This window comes from Galeopterus variegatus, unplaced genomic scaffold (assembly GCF_000696425.1).
Source record: "Galeopterus variegatus unplaced genomic scaffold, G_variegatus-3.0.2 Scaffold4825, whole genome shotgun sequence".
Taxonomy (NCBI): domain Eukaryota; kingdom Metazoa; phylum Chordata; class Mammalia; order Dermoptera; family Cynocephalidae; genus Galeopterus; species Galeopterus variegatus.
Genome location: NW_007730936.1, coordinates 157,274 through 172,085, shown reverse-complemented (window position 1 = coordinate 172,085; position 14,812 = coordinate 157,274). Strand labels below are relative to the sequence as shown.

At 40.1% G+C, this 14,812-nt stretch overlaps 1 protein-coding gene across 1 annotated transcript in view; it reads left to right on the top strand.

The window, feature by feature from the left end:
- Positions 1-857: 857 nt before the first annotated feature.
- The window catches only part of EXPH5 (exophilin 5), a 77,100-nt gene continuing 63,145 nt past the window's right edge, over positions 858-14,812 (top strand). The window contains exon 1 of the mRNA XM_008588438.1: positions 858-976. Coding sequence (XP_008586660.1) covers positions 858-976 — 119 coding nt within the window. The remainder of the gene's footprint in view (positions 977-14,812) is intronic.

The following is a 14,812-nucleotide window of genomic DNA, read 5'->3' as shown; positions in this document are numbered from 1 at the left end:
TTTCTATCCATACTTCATTACAATGTGGAATAGTTGACTTTCTAGGAAAAGCTACTTCCGAGGTTTCATATTGTTACATTTTGCTTTAGTCAGAGGATTAGGTATTTGAAAGTGTATTACTTTCTGAAACAACTTATTAAGATTATAAAATCTTACAAAAAATTTCTGACAGGTGCTTTCTACCATCCTTTGCCCCAGGGCTGTCTTCTCCTAAATTTCCAAAGATATACTAATTTCAGCCCTTCGGCCAGGTCCATCCACAGCTACCTGTGTAATGAGTTCAGCCTTTTCTGGTCTTTCAAATAGGGTAAGGCTTCCATCAGTTCTAAAGCTCCTACTCACATTCTGTTTCTTACCGGCTCTTAAATATTGAAAGGGAAGATTAGTCATGAGTCTTTATTCTTTCCACTCCTTCTGCTACTCAAGTTCAAGTTCTGAGAGTAAACAGCAACAGCCAAAGCAAATAGTGTCGGGCCAGCAGTTAAGCCTTGGCCTCATTAGATGCAGAATTATGTAGGCTTGTTTGCTTAGAAGTCAGATGAGGGAGGGGGAGGGGAAAAGGGCGGGGACGAGGAAGAGCCCGCCCCCCTTGGAAGGGGATTGGTTCCCTCTCCACTTTTAGTAGTTCATTTTGCATCCCGGTTGGACAGGTTGAGAGAAACATGTCATTAAGGTGTTGTCAAAACGAGTCCTGTACTTGTGGGACGTTCCCTAGGTTTGTGGTTTGAGATTTTCAAAGGGGCGGACTTATGGGCTTTGGGATCAAGTTCCCCAAACGAGTCTTCTCTATACGTTGAAAAATGCCATTGTAACAGGAGGCGCCAAGGAGCTCAAGTTCAACACACACAGTAGAGAAAATGACGAAAGTTCCTCAGAGGTTTGATTTCAATTTCTTAAGTGAGGAAGAAGCCAGGAAGATCCTTCAGGTGCTGGAAAGAAATGAGGAACTACAGAGGGCAGAGAGGGACAGGATCAGGTACAGAGCAAATTCCTTTCCCTTTCCCTGGGCCGGGGTCTGCGGCTCCCCAGAGCGGGGCGTGCGCTGGGAGGCGCGGGGCTGTCGCGGGACCCCTGCCCGGGGGCTCCGGGACGCCGGGGACGCGCGCTCCGGCGGATGCTGCGGGTCGGGGAGAGGAAAAGTGCGCTGAGTTCCTCCCTAAGGCACTTTGGGACTTCTGGCGGGTGCTCTCTCCAGACACTGACTGCATCCCGGGCGGGAATGGTTGCGAGTCTGGGGTCTCGCAGGGTAGTGGCGAGTTCTTCGGTGCCTTTCTCTGCGAGCGGGTCCCGAGCGACTGTCCAGCCCCGTCCGGCACACGTGGGCCGCGCTCGGCTGCGTGGGGTCCAGGTGTGTGGCGACGCCGCGCTCTGCTCAGGTGTGTCCTCCGCCGTTGGGGGCCCAGGGCCATTTCCGGCAGGTGAATGGGGCGGGGGCGCTGCGTGGCTCCAAGTCCTGCCCCTGCTCCTCTGAGGTCGCTGCGCACCCACGTGCGCACACTGGTCCTCCAGGTCGTCTACCCTAACCTAACACCTTTTCCCGAGGCCCCAGAGACACCTCTATCCACCCCACGCTACCAGTCAGAGAGGCCCGGGAGAGCTGGCACCTCCCGGGCAGAGACACGTCCCCACCCCACGGGCGGTAGCTCGAGGAATTTGCCAAACAGAGGCTTGTGTGAGTTAATGGCACGTGGACGCGCGGGCTTGGCTGGAATGGGTGGGTCTCCTTGTGTGTGGTGCTGTGGGGAGGAAGTGTCTACGGAATTTCACCCTTGTCCTTACTATACAGTGTTTCCAGTGAGAGAGTAGTTAACAGAGAATGGAATCCTGAAAATTCCATTGGGATGTAAATTAACCAGTTTCCTGCTGGGGAAGTGTGGGATAAGTCCTGGGATGAAGGCACTCTCTCCCCAGTGTTGGAATAGACCCATCCAAAAACTTCTCTAGATGATTTTCGAAGTTTGAGGATGTGGATTTCACACACTCTGCTTTTAGAAAAATAAGCTTCATCATTCCTCCAAACAGTGTAAAAGGTGTGCTCTCCTGAGAACAGTATGTCCAAACCCACGCACACCCACGTACATGGGCCCACACATATGCACATGCACCACCCGGGCACACCCAACTTTGGGAAGGAGAACTTTAGAACTGCGTGGAGTTTGGCTTCAACACAGGTTCCAAAGGCGCTAAGAAACTGTGGTTGCTCTCAGTGTACATTACTGGAAGTATTTCTTGTCTCTGAAGAGCATAGGGCTTTCTAAGTGATACTTTGTGTTATTTGGGGAAATTGAGGGGAGAATTAGGAAACAATAAGAGGAAGGGAAGCTTCCATTTAGGTTATCAAATTGATTTCTCATGAACTATAGTCTTAAAAATAGAGATATAATTTATTTTAATTTTCACTGAAGAGAATTTTGACTTTTTATATTTGACCTGATGATTGCCTTGTGTTTCCTCTATAGCAGTTCATGGTACCCACTTCAGTTGACTTTAGAGGGAACTAGATCTATACATAGGTGACAAAGGCCAATGGGCTAGGTGTTAGAAGGCTAAAAAACATCTGATTTCATGGCCCTCACATCCTAACTGAAACATCGACAGAAAAAGCCATAGTGCTAAGACAAAATCAATACTGTCACAGACTACTAATAATATTTAACTACTCAATTCGGAAAATGTCACCATTAAAATATAAAAATAATTTAAGGAAAGTAGATGCTTGGACCAAATATTCAAAGCAATAATTTCTAGTACTTCCTTTTCCCCCGTATAATTCCTGGCTTCCACTCTCAAACACTCATGTCTGGATAGCAGTCTCCATGGGATTGTTTTGCTTACCTTCCTCAGGCTCACATGGTTTTAGTAGCAGATACTGACATGCAGAAAGGGCCTGAGATAACATGTCAACTTGGCTGCCTCTTCTGCTGATTTTCTTGATATGTACGATCATCATATTTTCCGAATCAAAGATCAGGATACATGACTTATTATTCAAGAATATAATTTCACAGACAGTTCAACAGGCCTGTCTGAGAGACTCTGGGCAGACTTTTTACTATATTGAGAAACAGCCTCAAGATCTCTTGACTAGGAAAATAAGGGACCAAATGGGGAAGTTTGGAAAGTTATCTGGTTGGATGAGTTCAGTTATAACTGTGATAGGCTTGAGATGTCTACAATACAACTAAAAAGAAATATCCTATAGTTAGAGCCAGAGATGTTCAGAGATGGATGGTAAAGTCGTGAGAGTAGTTGAGTTCACCGTGCAGGAGACAGCAGCCCCACCCACAGAAATGCTGTTGAACACACAGAGCTTTCCCCTGTCTCCCCTCATCTGTACTGGACCTCTCTGGCTCCAGCTTATAGGGAAAGTATTTATATTAAATGTAATAGTTAATGTTCCTAATATATAAAAAGCTTATTCAAATTTTTAAGAGAAACACCAAGATTCAAATTGATAAATATGCAAAAGATAGAAATAAACCATTCACACCAGAAAATATCCAAACAGTAAACAAAACAGATAGGAAAATGCTTTTCCTCACAGTAATTTAAAAAAATTGAAATAACCTTGAGATATCATGTTGCCCCTTTAAAAATGACAGAAAAAACTGTTTGTAAAGATAGAGAGAAGCAGAAAGATTCTGCATATTGTTAGTGACATTGTGAGTCTTTTGGGGAGCAATATGGCAATCCCTATACAGATATGCCTTACTCTTAACTCAGTTGTCCAATTCTTGGATATTTCTCATTACTAGGAAATTGAGGTGGAGAAGATGACCACACCAACATTTATAGGGTACAGCTTTTTAATATAATAATAGTAATTATTATGATAATAATAACCATTAACATTTATTGGGCCCTTACTGTATACTAGGCACTGTACTAAACATGTTATACAGATTTAATTTATCTTCCCAATAACCTCATTAGGTGCATACTTTAATTTCCATTTCACAGAGAAGGAAAAACTTACAAAGGTTGGGTGCCTTGTCCAAGTTAAGCAGTAGAACCAGAATTCAAATCCAAGTCTATCTCAGAACTATTTTACCCATCAGCACTGAATAATCCTTACAACTGTTCCTTGGAATGAGTATTATTAATGGCTTTTTACAGAAGGGAAACTAAAATTTAGCAAGGGTAAGGAACTTGCCCTAGGTCACACAGCTCATAAGTGGAAGAGCTAGAATTTGAACCCAAATTTATCTGGCTCCAAAGCTTGTATTCTTTTTGTGTATGCAATGGCACTTCAAAAAGTTTGTGGAAAATAGAACTGAAAGATAATACGAATCTTTCCCTGAACTTTTTGAAGTATCCTCATATGTATATATGTATGTGTGTGTGTATGCTGTGTGAGTGCATATGCATATATGTATGTATAGTCATGGTTCGAAAACCACAACTACCTCCACCTCCATCACCAGGTCTCATGAATGGAACTCTGAATGGAGAGTACCAAAAGGTTATATCACCTCATCAGCTCATGAAAGAGATATATATACATCAGAAATGTTTGTTTTTCCTATTGCAGAAAACTTATAAAGTATAAGATGTTACAAAACCTGGTGCAATCAAGTTGAAAAATGGCATGTCTAGATTTAGACCATCTTTGCTCAATAGCAAGATTGCAGCCTAGGAAGGTTTTCCAGAATTTAGTTGTTTCTGATTGACTTACAATAGTGTCCTTGAGCTGTGGCACAGTCCTGAAGGGGACTGTATATATCCGGTAAAAGAGAAACTTTAGACAAATTTAATTTAACATAGTTTAATTGAGCAAAGAAAGATTCGCAAATTGGGCAGCCTTCAGAACCAGAATAGGTTCAGAGTGACTCTGAGGCTGCCGCATGGTAGGCTAAGATTTATAAACAGAAAAAGGAAAAGTGACTTACAGGAAATGGAAGTGAGGTACAGAAACAGCTGGATTGGTTACAGCTTGGTGTTTGCCTTATTTGAACGCAGTTCAAATAGTTGGCTGCTGGTGATTGGCTAAGACTTGGCTACTGGTTCCAAAAGTAGGTTACAGTCTGTCTATACCTCAAGTTAGGTTCCAGTTCATTATGTCTGAAGAAACCTTTAGCCCACACTTAATTTAACATATCACAGTTGCAAAGCACAGCTGGTGGAAGCTGCAGCATCCTGCAGAGATTAAAAGCCAGACACATCCTGTCTCTCCCAGGCTGTCTGCCTGCTCTCTCCTCTCCCAGCCTGTGAAATCTGCCTCTGGCTAAGAGAGTTTCAAGAGACATTTGGATGCCTATTTATTGGGCATCTACTATGTGCCAAACACTACGAAGAGAATAAAACACAGATTCTGCCCCAACAGCTAAAGTCTATGCAAGTTTTTTATTGGTGGTAGAACCTATAAGATGAAGCGTTCACATAAATATAGCTCACCCTTAAGCAGCCCTATGTGGCCTGGAAAAGGGACCATGAGAGCAATGCCCAGCAGTCACAGGCATGCCCGATAGGCTTGAGTATTCTGATATATAACAAGGTAGTATCTGATTAACTTCATGGATCTCTGAGGTGTCTGCTCTTTCCAACAACATCCAATTTAGTTAATTCCTTTAAAGGGAGGGGAGAACTTTGTCTCAGATATATTCTCCTATTTACTCCTGTAGATTGCTTTCCATGTGTAATACACATAGAACAACCACAATAATATCGTTCCATATCCCAAGGTCAGGGAGTAGTGTCCTCGTTAGGCTTTTTGACATTATAACTCTTGTAGCTTTCTTTTTTTTCCTGTGGTGGCTGGCTGGTGCTGGACCTTGGTATTACAAAGTTGTGCTCTAGCCAACTGAGCTAACAGGCCAGCCCCTCTCTTTTAGCTTTTAAAGTCTTTCATATCTTTTTGTTTTTATCCTCATCTTAAACATGGTAATGCAGGTATTTTCATCTTTTTCAAAATAATAATAGTGACTATAATAATAGCTAACATTTGTTGCACTTGTTCTATGCTAAATTCATCGTATGTATTATCTCATTGAATTCTCACAGCAACCTGATGAATCAGAGGATATTTTTATTTCCATTTTACAGGAGAAGCTTAGAGGATAAGTAACTTGCTTGAGGTCATATTGCTAGGAAGTGTGGGATTTGGGAGCTCCATCTGCATGTAATCACTGTGCAGTGCTGCCTCCTACAGTACAAAAAAGTTGAACTGTCATTGCCTGCCTAGTTTGTAACAATCAGGACTGAGACTTTTTCACTTTACTTTTTATTTATTTATTTTTAAAATTTTATCAATATACAATGTAGTTGATTTTTGTGTCCCTTTACTGATTCCTCCCTCCCCCTCCCCACCCCCACCCATCAACATCATATCTGTTCACTTGTCTTAACAAGTTCAAGGAATTGTGATTGTTGTTTCTTCTTCCCCACCCCCGTTTATTTATTTTTAGCTCCCACAAATAAGTGAGAACATGTGGTATTTCTCTTTCTGTGCCTGACTTAGAGATTTTTGCACTTTAAAACGCTTGCTATTTCCACTGACCATGAAAATAGAGAACACACAATTTTAGGTAGTCACGTGCCCAACTAAATGTTGGGTATGTTATCACTGAGGAAAATGGCATAACGGATAAGGGGGGATAACTAGTGGTATTTGTCTATATAGAAAAAATTTCTGGCAACCATTTATGTTAAAAAATGCATGTATGTATTTTGTAAGGATATACTCCAGACTGTTAAAATGCTTATCTCTTGGGAATGATATTTAAAGGGACTTTAACCCTTTTACTACTATTTTATTTCTTACAGTTACCATATGAGTATGTTACTAAAAAAAAGTAACATTGACTGTTTCTTTTGATAATAAAGAAATGCAGAATGTTTATTTTTTACTTTCATAAATAATTTTAAATTATTAAATAATTTCCTTTTTTTTAAGTCTAAATTTTTTTTTTGCCCTTATCCTTTTTTTATGTTAATGTAATAATACATGGGTAAGTTGGTACATGGTAGGTTGTATATCAGCCTTGGCTCCTTGTGGTCAAGGATTATTTCAGGAATGGAGAGCCTCACACACTTAGTAGGTACTCAACCTAGTTAAATGGGGGCTGGCCAGTTAGCTCATTTGGTTAGAGCGCGATGTCATAACACCAAGGACAAGAGTTTGGATCCCCGTACCCACTGGCCACCAAAAAAAACCCTCACAAAACCTAGTTAAATGGAACTTAACTTATTGGTGTGTAGAGAATACAAAGTACGGGAAGGAAAGATCTGTGAAGGACAAAAGGAGGCCAAAACCACGTGAAGGACGAAAGAAGGTCAGATTAAGGTTAGTCAGAAAATACTTTCCTTCCTCATTAACACAGATGGTCTTAAAACTGAGAACCACATGAAGGTCAAAGGGAAGTCAGGTAAAAGTTAGTAAGAAAATGTTTTCCTTCCTTGTTGGCACACTTGGGTCTTAAAACTGAGAAGCAGGTGGCTAAGAGCCTGCTGAGGCATTGTCTTACACACACACACACACACACACACACACACACACACGGGTGAATTCTTCCTTCACCTTCATTCCGGTCTGTTTTTCTGCAGTTAGCTACTGCACGGGCTGTGATATTTGAGAGCCATAGGCTTGCCTTCCTCTCCTTCTCAGGAATGCTGTCTTATTGATGTTGCCAATGGCTCTATTCAAAAGACTGTACTTCACATATGAACTTGGCATACCACAGGAGCCAGCTTCCTCATTCCACTGTGTTAGGCTTTCTAATGATGAAAGAGGAAATTGGGGGCTGCAATGACCAAATCTCCCACCCCCAACAAAAGGTTGTGATTTTATATGTTGATACCAAGTTTGTCTTGGTTTCAACTTCAAAACAATCCATTTAACAGTAGTTGAAGGAGGAACGGGGATGGGAGAGAGAGCAGTTTACTCCAAACCACTGTTCTATTCCCCATCACTATAGTTTTATTGTTTAAAGAATGTTATATAAATGGGAGCACAGAGTACATAATTTTTTTGAGACTGGCTTCTTTAACTCAGCAAAATTCCTTTGACAGTCATGCAAGTTGTTGTATGCATCAATAATCTATTCCTTTATATTGCTAAGTAGTATTCTATTATATAGATTCACTGCAGTTTGTTTAACCATTCACCTGCTGAGGGACATTTGTATTGTCTCCAAGTTTGGGAGATATTGAATAGAGCTGCTATAAACATCCATGTACAGGTTTTTCATGAACTTAAGTTTTCAGTCATCTTTAAAAAAAAAAAAAAGAAGAAGAAAAGAAAAAAAATCATATGCTGAGGTTGCTAAGATGTACAGTAAGAATGAATCTTCTATCCATAAAATTGTGAAGAAAGAAAAAGAAATGTTTGCTAGTTTGCATCTCAAACTGCAAAAGTTACAGCCACAGTGCATGATAAGTAATTAGTTAAGATGGAAAAGGTATTAAATTTGTGGGTAGAAGACATGAACAGAATATGTGTTCTGATTGATGGCAACTTGTTGTGCCAGAAAGCATTGAGCCTATAAAACTTTATCATAGGTATGTATATATAGGAAAAAATATAGTGTATATATAGGGTTTGGCATTATCTGTGGTTTCAGGCATCCATTGGAGGTATAAGGCATCCCTGTGGTTTCAGGCATCCCTGTGGATAAGGGGGGACTACTGTATACATCTTTTCCTTCACAAATACTATGCTATCTTGACTACTGTGGCTTTATAGTAAGTCTTAACATTGTGATTCCTCCAACTTTATTCAAAATTGTTTTGTCTTTGCTTTTCCATATAAATTTTTAAATTTAAGTTTATAATTGTTCATTGCTCTTATATAGAAATACAATTGATTTTTGAGTATTGATTTTATATCCTATCATTTTGCTAAACACAATTATTAGTTTTAGGATTTCTTTTTTTGGTATTTTTTTTTATGTAGACAATCATGTCATCTGCAAATAAGGACAGTTTTATTTCTTCCTTTCCATTTTATTTCTTTCCCTTGCCTCATACTGGATAGGACTTCAAGCATGATGTTGAATAGGAGTGTCGAGAATGTACATCCTTGCCTTGCTAGCAAGTATACAGTCTTTCACTATTGAGTGCAGTGTTACCTGTAAGGTTTTTTTTTTTTTTTTTTTTTTGTAGATGCCTTTTATCAGGTTCTATTTCTTTTTTCTTTTGGTGGCTGGCCAGTATAGGGATCAAACCCTGGACCTTGGTGTTATCAGCACCATGCTCTAACCAACTGAGATAACTGGACAGCCCAGGTTCTATTTCTTAATTGCTAACAGTTTTTATCATGAATGTGTGTTGAATTTTATCAAATGATTTTCTGAATTAACTAGTATCATCATGTGGGTTTTTTTCTTTAGACTGTTGATATAGTTTACAGTAATCAATTTTAAAATATCAAACTAGGGCCGGCCCGGTGGCACACTGCTACAGTGTGCCACTTGGGAGCGAGGCGGCGCTCCCGCCGAGGGTTCGGATCCCACATACAGACCGGCTGCTCACTGGCTGAGCGAGGTGCGGGCGCAACACCGAGGGTTGCGATCCCATTGCCGGTCCCAGTCCGGTACGGGCGCGACACTGAGGGTTGCAATCTGTTGCCGGACATGAAAAAAGACAAAAAAAGGAAAAATAAATAATAATAAAATATCAAACTATTACTTACTGTTATGGGTTGAACTGTCCTCCGAAAAAAAGATATATATGAACCCTAATCCCTAGCACCTCAGTGTATTAGACTGTTCCTGTTGCTTATAACAAAATACTTGAAACTGGGTGACTTATAAAGAAAACAAAATTTATTGCTTACAGTTTCTGAGGCTGAGAAGTCCAAAGTCCATCTGGTGGTGGCAACAGTGACCCAATGGGCTCACATTGCAGAAAATGGTGGAGCAGAGAGAGAGAGACTCTCCTCTTCTTTTAAAGCCCTCAGAACCACGCCCCTGACCACCATTTTTAATCCATTCACTACTGCAGGGTCCTACAATCCAATCACCTCTTCAAGGCTCCACCTTTCAATTACCACAATAGGATTTCCTACCCTCTTAACAGTCACAGTGGGGGCTAAGTTTCTAATACATAAAAGGTTGGGGACACAATTCAAGTTCCAGTGAGTTTGGGGGGGACATTATTCAATCTACTACACTCAGAATGTGGAGATACTTATTAGGAGGTAGGGTCCTTATACAGGTAATCCAGTTGAAATGAGGTCATCAAGGTGAGCCTTATTCTAATATGACTGATGCCTTTATAAAAAAGGAAACATTTGGACACAGAAACAAACAGGCACACAGTGAGAATGCCATGTGCAGACTGGAGTTATGCAGTCCCAAGCCAAGGAACTACCAGAATTTTGGAAAAAGGCCTGGAACAGATTCTTCCCCAGTGCCTTCAGAGGGAGCATGGTCCTGCCAACGCCTTGATCTCTAGCCACCAGAACTGCGAGACAATTAATTTCTGTTGTTTAAGTCACTTGTTCGTGTGCTTTATTATGGCAGCACTAGCAAACTAATACACTTATATTCTCAGGATAAATCCCACTTGGTCATGGTGCATTATATTTATGTGTTTTTTACTCACTTTGTTCATATTTTGTTGAGGATTTAGCATCTGGGTTCATGAGGGATAATGATATATAGTTTTACCTTTTTGTATACTATTTTTGTCTGGTTTTGGTGTCAGGGTGATCTTAGCCTTGTAAAATGGGTTAGGAAGTATCCTTGTGTTTTCTATTTTCTGGAAGAGATTGTGTTAGCATTGGTGTTACTTGTTCCTTTCACATTTGGTAAAATTCACCAGTGAAACCATCTAGAACTGGAGGCTTTTTTTAAAAAAGGATTTTAACTATGAATTCGACTTATTTGATATAAATAGAGGGCTATTCAGGCTATTTCATCATGGGTGAGTCTGATAGTTTGTGGTTTTTGAGAAATGGATCTATTTTATCTAAATTATCAAATTTAGGGGCATAAAATTGCTTATAGTAATCACTTATTATCCTTTTAATGTCTGGATGTTACATAATGATAGCCCTCTTCTATTCCTGATATTAGTAATTTGTCTTTTCCCTATTTTTCTTTTTCAGTCTTGCTAAAGGTTTATCAATTTTATTTATATTTTCAAAGAACCCAGTTTTTGTTTTGTTTTGAACTTTCTCTATTTTCTGTTTTAATTTCATTGATTTCTTCTAATATTTATTCTTCCTTCTGCTTGCTTTAGTTGATTTTGCTCTTTTTTTCTAGTTTCTTAAGGTAGAAACTTAGATTGAAGACCTTTCTTTTTTTCCAGTATAAACATTTAATGCTACAAATTTCTCTCTAGGCATGGCTTTGGTTGTGTATTAGTCTGTTTTGTGTTGCTATAACAGAAATACCTGAGACTGGGTAATTTATAAAGAACAGAAGTTTATTTGGCTTATGATTCTGGGACAGCTGCATCTGGCACAGGCCTCAGGCTGCTTCTAACTCATGGCGGAAAGTGGCAGGCAGCTGGCGGGTACAAGCAGATCACATGGCGAGAGGAAGCGAGAGAGAGAGGAGGTGTCAGGGTCTTTTAAACAACAAGCTCTCGCGGGAACTAATAGAGCAAGAACTCACTCATTAATCCCCGCTCCCCCAGGGAGAGCATTAACCCATTCATGAGGAATCTGCCCCCATGACTCAATCAGTTTCCAACACTACCACGTAGGGGATCAAATTTCCATGAGTTTTGGAGGGGACGACACATCCAAACTCCATCATTCCGCCCCTAACAGACATTAAGTCTTAAAGCTCCAAAATAATCTTTGATTCCAAGTCCAGCATCCTGGGCACAATTGGGCATCTGGACCCCCAAAACCTTGGGCAACTTCACTTCCACAGCTCTGCCAGGCATAGCCCAGTGGGCAGTGATGGTGCCTGCAGCTTTTCCAGGCCAGTGTTCCACTCTGGTAGCTCCATAGGTCTGGGGTCTCCATGGTGGTCCTGCTGCCTCGGCTCTACTAGACATTCCCCCTTGGGGGCTCTCTGTGGGGGTTCTGACCTCACATTCCTGCTTGGCATTGCTCTAGTAGATGGCCTCTGCAGTGGCTCCGCCCCTGCAGCAGGTCTCTGCCTGGGCTTCCAGGCTTTTCAATACATCCTCTGGAATCTGGATGGAGGCTGCCATGCATCCACTGCTCTCATGTCCTGCTGGCCTACAGATTTAACACAACATGGATGCCACCGAGGTTTCAAGCTTCTACTCTACAGAGCTGCTGCACAAACCACACTTAGGTTGTATCCCACAAATTTTGATATACTTCCCTTTTTATTTTTGAGTTCAGATTTTCCTCTTTTCTAATATAAGCATTTACTGCTATAAATTTCCCTCTCAGCACTGCTATGACTTTGTCCAACAAACTTTTTTTTTTTTTTCTGACCTGTAAGGGGATCACAACCCTCGGCACAGTGTGGTCTGCACCATGCTCAGCCAGTGAGCACACCGGCCATCCCTGTATAGGATCCGAACCTGCGGCCTCGGCACTACCAGCACTGCACTCTCCCGAGTGAGCCAAGGGCCGGCCCATCCAACAAACTTTTATATTTGTATTTTTGTTCCATTCACTTCAGTATATATTTTATTTCCCTTGAGACTTTGACCTATAGATTATTTAAAAGTGTGTTAATTTTCAAGTGTTTGGAGATTCTTATGTTAGATTTCTATCATTGATTTATGCTTTATTATTGTCAAGAATATACTTTACATGATTTCAATTCCTTTCAACTTGCTAAAGTTTGTTTTATGACCCAGGTTATGGTCTATCATGGAAGGTTCCATGTGCACTTCTCTGCTGTTGTTTGGTGGAGTGTTTGATAAATCTTGATTAGACCTGTTTAGCTTATGTTGTTGCTCACTGCTTCATTCTTGTATCTGTCCATTAGTTCTGTCAACAACTGAGAGAGAAGTGTTGACATTGTAACTATAATTGTGAGTTCGTCTATTTCTTCCTTCAGGTCTGTTAGTTTTTTGCTGTATATATTTGGAAGCTCTGCATTCTGTCCAGATTTTATGGCTACATTCACCAGGAGAGACAGAGTGGAAAGTGCTTATTCCATCTTACCTGGCACCAGAATTCCCCACATTTACTTCTTTAAAATATTTTTTTGTTGAGGTGAAATTCAAACAAAATAAAATTATCCACCTTAAAGTGAACAATTCATTGGCATTTGGTACATTCACAATGTTGTGCAATCACCACCTCTATATAGTACCAAAATATTTTTATCTTCCTGGAATAGAACTCATTAAACAGTTACTTGCCATTCCCATGTCCCCCCAACTGCTGGCAACCACTAATCTGCTTTCTGTCTCAATGGATTTACCTATTTAGCATATTTTATGTGAATGAAATCATAATATGCAACCTTTTGTGTCTGTCTTTTTTTTTACTTCACATAGTGTTTTTGAGAGGTTTATCTATCTTATAGCATGTATCAGTACTTTGTTCCTTTCTGTGGTTGGATAGTATTCTACTGTATCTGTAGACCACAATTTGTTTGTCCATTCATCTGGTGGAAGACATTTGGGTTGTATCCACCTTTTGGCTATTGTAAATAATGCTGCTATGAACACTTGTTAACAAGTATGTGTTTGAGTCCTTGTTCTCAATTCTTTTGGGTATATGCCCAGGAAAGAAATTACTGGGACGTATGGTGATTCTATGTTTAACTTTTTGAAGAACTGTCAAACTGTTTCCCCACATCCACTTTTAACACACTTGTGGTCATACTGTGTATATTTTGTTTGTTATTTATATAATATCATGGCATAAAAATAAACCCTTCAAATTAAAGACTCAGAGTCAACACTATTGTTGCGGCTGCATATCGTTTTACTGTATATATTTTATAATTTAGTTAACAATTTCAATATTTTAGCCACTTTGATTTTTTAAATTCTATTTTTTTCTTATTGCTGTGTGAAATAACACTGTAGCAAACCTTTGTGCTTACATCCTTAATTCAATTTAAATTGTCCCAAAGGTAAATTTCAAAAAGTAGAATTATTAGTTTAAATAATATAAATACATTCTAAGTTGTTACATGTTACCAAATTGCTTTCTAAAAATGTTCTACCAAATTGCACCTTGACTGTCAGTGTGTTAAGACCCCCTGTTTTACCACATCCTTCCCAGCACTGGATGGTGTTGTATTATTTTTCTTAATGTTTGCCAATTTTGTAGGAAAAGAAATTCTTGTACTTGTTTTAATTTCTAACGCTGTGGTTATAGTGAACATAAACTTTTTTTTCACATGATTACTATTCACATTTCTTGATTTAAGAATTGTCTACTAATATCTTGGCCCATTTGTATATCAGGGTCTGTATCCGGAATGCTGCTTGTCACAAATAACAGAAAATCTAACTGTGGTTTTAACAAATTGGGTGTAAATTTTTGTGACATAACAAAACACCTGGAAGTAGGCAGCTGCTAGCTGGTCTAGTGGTTTAAGGACATTTGGATGGTGTCTTTGCCATGCAAGATGGCTGCAGCTGCTCCAGACATCACACCCATGTTCAAGACAGGGAGAAGGGGGAAAGAGTTGAGACAACTGCATCTTTGGGGTATATAGCTGGGAGTGGAAGTGTCCCTTTCATCATAGAAGTAAAAGCTTTCCTTGATGCCATATCAGCAGACTTCCCCTTTATTTCTCATTCACCAGAACCAGGTCATTATAGCCACCCTTAGCTGCAAGAGAATTGAGAATGCAAGGAACGGGATTGAAATATGAGATCAATCATGGTCCATCCCCTGGGACTGAACACTTTGCAGCTCATAACAAAACCAGAAAGGAGAGGAGTTGAGGGGACTGAATTCTAGAAGGCAACC